This window comes from Limulus polyphemus, unplaced genomic scaffold (genome assembly GCF_000517525.1).
Source record: "Limulus polyphemus unplaced genomic scaffold, Limulus_polyphemus-2.1.2 Scaffold157, whole genome shotgun sequence".
In the NCBI taxonomy this organism is placed as follows: Eukaryota; Metazoa; Arthropoda; class Merostomata; order Xiphosura; family Limulidae; genus Limulus; species Limulus polyphemus.
In genome coordinates, this window is record NW_013665767.1 from 446,647 (window position 1) to 458,332 (window position 11,686).

Genomic DNA, 11,686 nt, shown 5'->3' on the forward strand with positions numbered 1-11,686 from the left:
GGATCATCTTTATGGTAGCAAGCTGCATATTGCATGAATATGTAGAAAGGTATGAACATTTAAAAGAGTGGTATCAGAAAATTCTAACATCTCGTAGATTAACATGTAAACGATAAGCCAAGTGTAATATCAGATTATCAATAATACCTAATATTTAAAAAAACATTAGTGACTATACAGATAGAAACAAATTATGCTGCTAGAATTCTAAATTGTGAGTACAGTGTAGATGATTTAATGATTACAAAGTTGCCTTTACTTTCTTTACATGTTTTTGAATATTTAATTTTCCAATGAATTATGTTCCAAATAATGAGGTATAACATTATATTTATTATAAAACTGACAACTTACATTCAGTAAAATTCTCTCCTTTTATGTTATTTTTTAAAAAAGTAAAAAATCCTAACACATACAAAAATATATATATAAATATATATATTTTTAAATAGAATGTTCTTCTATAATCCTTAATCATAACAAGAGGATCCTGATGAAAATACTGGTATCAGAGTATATTAAGTAAAGGTTATCACTGATTATGACAAGTACAAAATTCACTGAGACTAGGTTTTAGCAGCAATAACACCTAACAGCAAGATACAACTTGGTATAAAAATTGAAAATAGTTTTCAAATTCTAAACTAAAGGAAAAATAACTACATAGCAACAAAAATTAAATGTTGAACAGCAAACACATGAAGAATTATTGAAAATTATTTATCTGTAAACAAAAGCAAAAAATTTGCATTAAACCTCTTAAAAACGCAAACTAATAACGCACTAAACGAAAGTTATAACTCAAAAAAATCACTTTACTAAACAATGACATATACGTTAACTTTTAAATAATACATATAGCCTAGTAAAAATTAACATACAGCAAAAGCTTCAAGAAACGGTTCCTTATTACAAATTACATTTGATAACAGAAAAATATAAATTAGTTACGAAAATTATTAATTACCGACATCACTGGCAGAAAAAAATTGTAGTTTTTAGATTCTATAAAAAAAGGAAGTTTCCATTCTGTATTTTTGTATAACAGCTAATAACTTTTGTGTAGAAATTTCCAATAAAAAAATAACTTAGTTTTAATCTTTCCAATCAGCCTGCTCATTTCTTGGAAACAATGTTCTCATTTGAGAAACATGCGACTCAGTGGTGGTTTTGTCATAAAGGGATCGTCGCACACGTCTGATTGTTCTTCTTGGTACCCCTGTTAATATCAGAGAATTCAAATGTTACCTCAAAAAACTAAATTAAGTAAAAAAAACTATTTGAATAAATCACCCGGACATTTTACTAGAACATATAAATTTTGTATTATGTGTTAGTTCTTTTTTTGGACACTAGGAAAAGTTTTTCTCAAGCTTTTTAATTTCTATCATGACCAAATCTTTAAGTTTAAAGAAAACTTGGTAAAAGTGCTATTATGGCATCATAGTTACTACCATTTTATGTACTGCTTTAAGATTATTCAATCTTTAAACAACTACACAACTTGAAGATGAGGTACTAAATATGCACAAGGTGTTATCAGTTGGTAATAGTTGCAAACCGAACAGGATGAAATCAAAATTATTTTGCCAAGAAACTTCATTACAAATTTTATTTTCATTTCGAACTGCTGACTAGAGGAAAGGCAACTAGATGTAGCTATTTCTTGAGGAACACTATACTTATTGATTGATGGGGCCATCAGTCAATTGATTAGCAAATATGGCTAACGACTCAGTTCTAGTTGTAATTTGTGCTACTTGGTAATAGTTGCCCACCAAATAGAATAAAGTCAAAATTATTTTGCAAAGAAACTTTATTTCACTCTCTTAAATATACAGCAAGGCCTAAGAATGAAAAAAAAATAATTTTCTTCACTTTTAAGTTATAGTAAAGTTTTCAAAATCAGCACCTTGTTACTATTTAAAATGCAGAAAATTCCAGGATTCATACACCTAAAGCAAAGCAAAACTCCATGATTTTTTCAGGATCTCAGGTTTACAGAATCAAGACCTTTCTACTGTGTTGGGGTCATAGACACAAACAACAGTAATTTTATGAAACATGTTTCATTTGAAAGATATATCAATAAGTTTCTTACACTCTAGCTATAAATTTGTTACATTAATTACACCTGTCAAAATCATGTTGATGCAAAAAGATCTAAATTGCCCATTTATGTAACTGATGTTCTATTTCAATGTCATAAAACAGCTAATTAGCCATACTGTCATAATTCTGTAGTATTAACACTCTATTCAAGTCATGCCAATTACTAGGGCCTTGATACTATGGGTCTAGTATAACACGTAAACATAGGCCTGAAATATCTGTCAAGTTCTGCACTTCACAAATAAATTTGGCAGCAAAATCTAAAGCATCATTATCCCTCAACTTTATTATTTTAACTACATATATTAATGAAGGTCTGTATGCCAACATGCTGTTTTTCTGCTAGTGCAATTGCTTTGGTGTAGTCAATGTGTTTTTCCCACTTATGTGCGAGGTAAGAGCTGACTTGCCATATTGTCAATATCAAAAGAAGTTTTGCATGACTGACAATTATGCTCTGTGTACATCATTAATTTCTCTCAACCAATCCTTAAAGTCACTGGGTTTTAGCCACTCGCTTTTAAATTTACACTTGCCTGGCATTTGTTGGTATTTTCACGGATGAATGAACAATCTCAAAGTGTGTTCGGAGTAGGCCTAGTGTCATTTGCAGTAGCCAAGATATGCACATCTAAAGCTTTGTCTTAAACATTGTAGCCCTTTTTTGAAATGGTGTATTTAAGTGTTTTATACTTACAAAAAAAGAAACCTATCATTCTATAGGTATTTGAAGAACCTGTAGCATTCCGCCACAATTTAATTCTTTGTGTTGTTAGCGAACACTGGGCAGCTGGTACATAATTGAATAGAGTTGTTTAAACATTTGTTTAACAGCAAATGATAGCTTGGAATGGTCTATTCTTTCATTTGGGGTGAGTCTGTGAGCCAGATTAGAATTAAATTGTGGCAAAACGCTACAAGTTTTTCAAATACCTATAAAATAATAGGTTTCTTTTTTGTGAGTGTAAAACACTTAAATACACCATTTCGATTTTCAATACCCCACTATTATAAAGGCTTAGTTTGGTCTCAAGTTTCATTGGTGGTAGTGTCCAGGGTCATTGATGAGGAGTGGAATTCTCCAAAACTAGTCTAGTTCACACACACCCAATGAAAGAATAGACCATTCCAAGCTTTTACTTGTTGTTAAACAAATGTTTAAACAACTCTATTCAAAATTGTAGTCCTTTGTACAGGCTCTTGTGCAGAGATGCAATGGTCAACTATAGTACCAGTATAAGTATACATAGAATTTACGCAGAGACAAAAATTGCAATCAAAGAGTAAGCACAGTCGAGACAAAGCTCACCACGAGACATTCTGGTGACTGATCGGCTATTTCCACTGGCTGCCAGAATACCTGTGAGGTTTCATTCAAAAAATCTTGACACTTTCCCACAGAAAATATGTTTTTTTTTCAAAGTATGCAAAGCAGTTGTGATTAGCAAGATTTGTTTCATATTAACAGCATAGGCCTAACTGTTGAAGTGACTAATTATGAAATAGATGAATCTTCAGTAGCCTAAAAAAAATCCAGGATTTTTCAAGCATTTAAAATTATAATGTACAAAAATTGCATGTTTTCCAGGAAATTAAAGACTTGAAAAAACTGTTTTAAAATTAATTTTCCAAGATTTCGAAGACCCATGGAAATCCTTTCTTCTTAAAACTTTAATAAACTTCATAAATGTTTCATATAAAATGTTTTATGCAAACCATTTTTTCCACAAAAACAAGACTGTAAACACTATTATTCCTCACATTTTACAAAAACTTCACATAATTGTGAAACTCCTATTTCACATCCGTTGTTTCACTTTCAGTGCCTACGTTTTTGGTAGTTTTATGAGACATAAATACTTCAACCTGATGAGCAAAAAAAAAAAAAGAGTTGTTACAAAAACAAATGATACAATAGCCTTGTTAATACAGTGCTAAACAATAATGGCTTCCATAACACTTTCTGAGCACCAGCTATAGATCCAAGTTAAAGTTTGTTATAAACAGCAACAGATGTCACTTTCACAGCATGTTTGCCTTAATTTTAAAAAACTATGTGAAAAAAGGGGAAAGGCTAAGACATTACCTTCTCGTGAGAGAATTTTGTTTGAATCAACCACCTGCAGCTTGGTACTCATAGAATTTTTCATGCCAGGAGGTAAATTTCGAGGCTTTATCATAACAGAGCTTCCTGCTCTAAAGTTCAAATGAAAAAGAATTACTGACCTAAACAGTAACCTACATATCAAACTCTGTTGATAAAAAATTCTTGATCATAAATGTTACAGTACAGAAAATTCTGGAAAATCTTAATCACTAAATATTGTTATTTAATATTCCATTCAAATTTTAACAATTTCAACAACTGAAATGTGCTTTTAATACTGGACATTCCATCCAATAATATTAGATGCTCCAATCATGATGACCCCTTAAAAATTATATAGTTTTAGGAACACCAACTGGCAAACCCTCATATATGCTGTGTAATAAAACACAATTTATAAATTTTTTGTATTTGTATTACAAAAATTTGTTAACAATTTCTAGACACCTTGTATATTGGTATTTATGAATTATTTTTACTTATTTTCATACAATTTACTTCTTTAACTTTTTTAACTGACATTTCTCTCAACTTTTAATATTTTGTTTGTTTATTCTGTAATTAATGTTTTTATTTCAACTTTAACAATTCAGATCAAAGATAAATTACCCAACTCGCCAATTTATTTTTCAAGAAGAAAACTTTCTAGTACAAAACTTACTTAAGTGTTCCATTTTACATTATTTAACTGTAAACTAACACTCAGCCATTCTACAAACCTTTTTCCATATCCCTGAGATTCCATTTTAGCTGGGGATAAATAATTCATGGATCTAGACATTGCTTGCTTCCTTGAACCAAGAACATAGATATTAAGAAATGAAGTGTTATTAGTATCAACAGAAAGATTGGATGCAACTTTTTCTCTGTATATAACATACACACTCGCATATGTTGGGTCTGAATAATTAACCTTAAAATTTAATAACCCATGTATGCACCAAGTTATTTGTGGGTATACGACTTTGTTGATTACAGGGTTCCTCATAACGTACAAGTCATAAAAAAAATGTAAACAACATACCACCAGTATTGCAGACGATTCCACTAGAAAATGCATGACTCTTTCACCCACAGGCAAAACCAAAATTAGTTAATATGAAGCAGTATGTGGACACCACCCGTACTGAATAGTATGAAATTAAATCAGTAACTTGATAGTTAAACAATTATTTTTTTACTGTGCACAAGTTGGTTTTGATATATTAAAAACTCAAATATGCTTCAGTAGATACTCTTATTTTAGAAATGACACCCAAAACTAAAGTTAAGCTAATATTTCAATAAGGCAGATTGTACATATATAATTCCACAAACTTTTCTTATATTACACTACTTATAATTTATTTAACTTACCTTCCTTTCTTCCTTTCCAAGGATTTGAGAGTTGCTGAAGACATTTTCCTTACAGGTTCTGGATTTAATTGAATTTCTGCAGGTGAACTGACCTTAAAATAAAATAATTAAATCATACTAAACTGAAAATTAAAATATAACGATCAGTAGAATGGCTGATCCCCCCCCCCGACCATTAGCAGTTATCTGTTCTGATATGTGTGTATTTTGTTGTTTTTCTTTTGTACAAAAAAAACAAATTTCTATTTTTTTAAATAGTGATTTTTGATCTTTGACCTTTTAACCCCAAAACCAAGAAGCTTATTTCCCATTCCCAAGGAAAGTGATCTGTAAAGTTTGATAATTGTGCGGACATTATCTTCAGTATGATATTGAAATGTATTCAGAAAGAAATCAAAATTAAATTAACTTTCAATTAAAATTCTTAAACAGCACTTATATTCTATAAAAACTATTAAGTCATACTTGTTGCCTTCCTTTGGAACTCTTTCTGGACTGAGCAATGATTGCCATTTTTTCTTTGGTAGAAAGTTCGAAAAAAAATACTATGTAGTTCATAGCAGGCAGCTGTTAACTGAAAGGAAAAAATATATAAAAATTTAGTTGAAACAACATTACACTAACACTGAATTTAGCTTAAAATATAAGTAAAAAATTATATAAAGATTATTGAGTGTGTTGTATTAAAACAATTTTGAATATACAAATCAGCAAGTCACATGACAATTACAGCCAATATATAGTCACAGTGGATAGACATGAATTAGGACTACATTTTGACACTGTTTGTGATGCCACCAAAAATTTGTAGCTTTTGGAAAGGGTATGTAAAAGCCCTTTCTGAAACAAAATATTCACATGCTCAGATCAAAGGTGTGTGTTCAAATGAGGGATTTAGAATTTTTCAAGATGGGGATATTCCTTGTGATTAATGGCATTGGAAAACAAAGGAATATGGATCAACTTGGGACATCAGGACCATCCACAAAGAGACTTGCAAACATTTGTATCCCAGTCAAGGTAAAATAAGAGTTGCTATTAATGAAGCTCATCTATTGTTCCCTTTGATAAAACATTTTTTAAAGATCATCTTGTGTGCTTTGTCTGTTACTACTCTTATTCAAATACTTCAGGTTATTGTTTGCTCTGCAATACCCAAGTTTCTGGCTAACTTTACACTGCAAGTGAAAATAAACTATAATCAAAAAAGGTCAACCTCGATAAACAATTTGGAAGTTGTACTAAAACCACTTTCAGTTTTTAAGCTGGGTTTTGGATTAAAAATGAAAAAAAAATTACATTTCTGTTTCTGATGTGAGAATTTATTACCACATTTTGAGGATTTTGGCCCAGTTAAATCACTCAAGGTTTATTATAATATTCTGATGTATTCCTACTCTGAACCAACAAAAGTAGTAATTATTATCATGTCATGCCATGAGTTTTTAAGTAATTTTTGTTAATTCGTTCCATCACATCTTTGGAGGTTGAGATTTATATTAATGTAACACTACACTAAAGGGACAGCAAACTTAAATAATATGTTTCCAATTACACAAATTTTCAGATACAGGTCATACTAAAGTTAGTGGCAATAAACTTTATTTTCTTGTTTTAAAATATTTGAATGTCTTGGTGTTCTCACTATAAACATCCCTTAAAAAATCTTTATGGAATTATAATAGTTCATATTAGTCACTATACATTAATTTATTTGTTACATTATCAAAATAACTATTCTGATAGCACAGAAACAAGTATGAAGGTATCATTTAAACTTACAGGAACAGAGAAAATAGAGATGTATTTAAAAGTATTTCTTACAGGAATGAAAAATAGTTTAACATACAATAAATTGTATAATATTTTTTTTAATATCTTGTTACCTCTAGTAATGCTACAAGTTCTAATTGGAATGTGTACAATCCTCTAAATGACTATTCTAACTCAGATAATGGTGATAAAATTGTATGTTCTTTGGTGGCATCTGTTTTAGAGATGGTTTTCACACACAATTTGAAATACCTTCAGTTAGAACATTGGTTCTCAAACCTTTTTGTTTGTGTGACACCTGAATTTTTTATTTACTTATTTTCTCAGAAGACAACAATGGGAATCTATACACTATGTTGCTACTTCCTTTCTCTAATATGCAACCTTTCCATGGACAACATATTGATAACTGCTGAGTTAGACAATACAAAAATACTAAAAAAGTGATGATTATGAATTCAAAAAAGCTGCACACACAGAAATCAGAGATAGTGCTAATGTTTCATATGCAACATATAAGCAAAATCATTAGTGCCAATAACATTGCAACATAAAACATTATTGAACAGCAATGAAATTAACTATGGAATTTACTTTCAATAAATTACACTTTAGTGGGGAAACAAAGTAATAAAACAGTAATTTAATAACAGGGCTACATTTTTAAAATTCTCCAAGGATCAGGGTTTAAAGGAATCTAAGCCCATATGGTTTTTCTTTATCTACTATACAATATATGTACCATGTTTTAACATTTTCAAAAGTAATTGGGTGTTTGGAATTCTCAAAATATAAAGCCAAAGCACATTTATGGTATAATGTTTGGCTATAAAAATCTGTATTTATTTCATGTCTTAATATTTTGATTCAGTACAACTAAATGGTCACTTAAGTCAGGCAGTATTGTTACGTGTACATGTATCAGGTTCTGATGCAAGTGAGTTAGGTAGGCAGCCTTAATAACTGTGTTAAGTTTTTGATCTTTTAATCCAGGTAATCTTATTACATACAGTGTATCAAATTTTAGTCTCTTGAGAGAGGTAGCTTTAATATATTAATTTAGATCTCATGATGTATAGTCTTAAATATTTCAAGTTTTGGTTTTTGAATCACGGACCCAAATATATGTATCAGGCTTTGGTCTATTTAACCTAGGAATCAAACATAAATATCAGGTTACTGATTTTTCAGCTAAGTGACCCTAATATAAGTTTCAGATTTTGGTCTATTTAACCTAGGAATGAAACATAAATATCAGGTTACTGATTTTTCAGCTAAGTGACCCTAATATAAGTTTCAGATTTTGGTCCCAAAATAAGTATAAGACTTATCTTTTTAAGCAGAGTGGCCTTAAACATGTATAAGGTTTTGGTCTCTTGAGCTAGTTAGTTTAACAATATTTAACATATTTTGGACTTATGAACCCGAGTTAAGTATTGCATAATAAATAAAGACTTGGTTTCTTAAACAAGGCAACTAAATGGAAGATTGTGTATTCAAAACAATGAAAATTGTTAACCTCTTAAACATTCTTATGGCACAACATATAAAACATTTCAAGGTGCTCCTTCTCAATAGTAATGTCAAACATTATCAGTAAAACTACTGGTTTGTAGCTTAAACATCAATGCATATAATTCTTAATCAGCTTTCAGTGCATGCACAGTTGTTTATAATTTTCTGATACTGTATCTGTACAGCTCAACGTTTAAATATTAGAAGTGTTTTAAATAGCTATTAAACATGAATATAAAAATTTTATAACCAACACTGGAAATATCTACAAGTTGTTTATGAATATTAAATATTAAGAGTCAACAATACAAAATATTACAATTTGTATTTAAAAGCTACTAAATATACAAAATTTTTCAACACATAATCTACAAGCTTGTATTAGCAGTCAAGATGAATAACAGCTTCAATCTGATGTCCAAGCTATTAGATCTTTATACATGAAGTCTGCAAGCTTGCATTAGTATAAATGCTTCAATCTGATGGCTAAGCTGTCAGGTGTCTACAAATTAAACCTACCAACCTGTGTAAGAAGCCTCTTGTGAAGTTCAGCATCTTGCAAAGTTACATAACCCTTTTTGATAGGTGTTTCTTGATGAAACTTGAGAGCACACTCCAAAGTGTCCTACACATAAAAAAAAACAATACTAACACGTTCAAGTTACTCCCACAGTAAGTACCATTAATATCCTGCACATTACAACATAAGATATACACTGTAAAACTGTATTCTGTGCAAAATATTTTTCATATGTAAACAAGATTTATAACCAACAAAGTAAGATTTCATACAAACAACAACCAACTCTTAATATATTGATTGAGATACAATGTAATCTGCTTATCAGATTGGTCTGATTATTCTAATAATGCAAGCTATTCACTAAAAGTTTTATATCCGGCCTCCTTGCATTTATAAATAATGTTTAATATGATAGTGATTAATGGTCATGTTCATTGTAATGCTTCATATTTTCAAGTTAATTTTGATAAATGGTATGGACTCAGAACTGTGTTTTGTTATGCATTACATGTCAGTAGATCTGGATTTAAAACATGTTTTATTTTATTTTTTTATGTATCTTTGTTTTAACCAAAAGCTGTATTTGGTAATATGATTTTGTGTATGTCATATGCACTTACATATGTGTCTTTATAGTGACTAGTAAATGTACTTCTTCCATAAATTGAGTTTAACTGTTAGGTTATTAGGTACGTCTGTTCGAGCATGTTCTCAAACTGCATTTATCTGTCAAGCTCATCTACATAATGAAATTCCTACACATTGTACGTTTTTGTTGAGTTTATACCTGTTATCAGTGACTCTACAGTGGATCATACTCAGTACGAGATGAGATTCCTACACACTGTATGTATTTGTTGACTTTATTTCATGTTGTTATTAGCACTACAGTGGATAATACTCAGTATGAGATGAGATTCCTACACACTGTATGTGTTTGTTGAGTTTATTTCCTGATGTTAGTGGCACTACAGTGGATCATACTCAGTATGAGATGAAGATTCCTACACACTGTATGTATTTGTTGACTTTATTTCCTGTTGTTATTGGCACTACAGTGGATAATACTCAGTATGAAATGAGATTCCTACACACTATGTTTTTGTTAACCTTAGTTCCTGTTGTCAGTGACACTACAGTGGATCATATTCAGTATAAGATGAGATTCCCGCACACTGTATGTATTTGTTGAGTTTATTTCCTGTTGTCAGTGGCACTACAGTGGATCATACTCAGTACATAAATATAAAAGATTTTCTACAGCCAAGTTTTTTTAATCAGTCCAGTATTTATTGCCATTACAGCCACTGAGAACCTCCGAGATTTCACAATATTGATTAATACTGCAGGTTAATAAACGTTTTGGCTTAGGAATTGATAAAAGATAAATATACTAAACTTTATATATAAATAGCCCCTCATCAAATCTTTACATATGACAAATAAGTCTTCAGTTTGCCCAAAATATACTTGATGGCTTAAATCAGATATTTTGCCATCAGTTTTATTAAACTTTAAACCCTATAAACAAGAGTCAGTCATACAGAAATTAGTGGCTAATTTGGTCATCACACTATCCTACAAGCAACAAAAAGCACTCAATTGTATTTCAGTAATAATATAGTAATACAGCTTTCGTATAATAAAATTTTTGTGCTCATCAGTTCACCTCTTGCAGAAAAATCTTCATGTAAAAATGAGTATTTCTTGATTCTGTCAAGATTTCATGAGGGTCCACTGCATTTTGTAAAGTAATTTATCCACAGAAAATATTTTTTTCAGTGATAAATTAACTCTTTCAACCCAGGCTCGGTCCCTGGGACTGACCTCGTAACCATTTTGTGCTTGTTATAGCTTTCATACTATAACTTTTAAATTAGTCAGCTAATGTTAATGAAATTTGGCAGTTTATCAGTAAACATTACAATGATTTCATACACAAGATATCTAATTTTTTTATTATTAAGGTTTGTAAAGCAATGTTTCTCTTATGCTTTTTTTTCTTTTCACATCTTGCCTGTCTATCATGCAAAGTATTTTTCATTTTAAGATTAAAAATACTTTTATACATCAGAAAATTTTGAAATTTCACATGCAATATCTTTATAATGTCTGGATAGTTATCAAACATTTCTTAAAAAAAACTTCATATTTTATCTGTTATTTTCAGTAATAAATCTCTGTATAACACAAAAACATAAATGTTTAGACAAAATAGCTTAAATCTCATAACATTATACATTTATATTTATTTATTATATTGACCTTTCACCTGTGCCTGGCTAACAATACAGAATCTA

At 30.2% G+C, this 11,686-nt stretch overlaps 1 protein-coding gene across 2 annotated transcripts in view; it reads right to left on the reverse strand.

Annotated features, from left to right (window-relative positions):
- Nucleotides 1–376: 376 nt before the first annotated feature.
- The window catches only part of LOC106476563, a 24,657-nt gene continuing 13,347 nt past the window's right edge, over nucleotides 377–11,686 (reverse strand). Inside the window, exons 5-10 of one of the 2 annotated variants that reach the window (XR_002609729.1) lie at nucleotides 9,387–9,488; nucleotides 6,041–6,149; nucleotides 5,576–5,667; nucleotides 4,939–5,010; nucleotides 4,199–4,308; nucleotides 377–1,219 (exon numbers count right to left, since the gene is read on the reverse strand). Coding sequence is in view for 1 of the 2 variants with exons in the window: in XM_022381338.1 (XP_022237046.1) it covers nucleotides 4,225–4,308; nucleotides 5,576–5,667; nucleotides 6,041–6,149; nucleotides 9,387–9,488 (387 nt within the window). In the remaining variant the exon portion in view is untranslated. The remainder of the gene's footprint in view (nucleotides 1,220–4,198; nucleotides 4,309–4,938; nucleotides 5,011–5,575; nucleotides 5,668–6,040; nucleotides 6,150–9,386; nucleotides 9,489–11,686) is intronic. The other variant, XM_022381338.1, reaches the window with a different exon arrangement.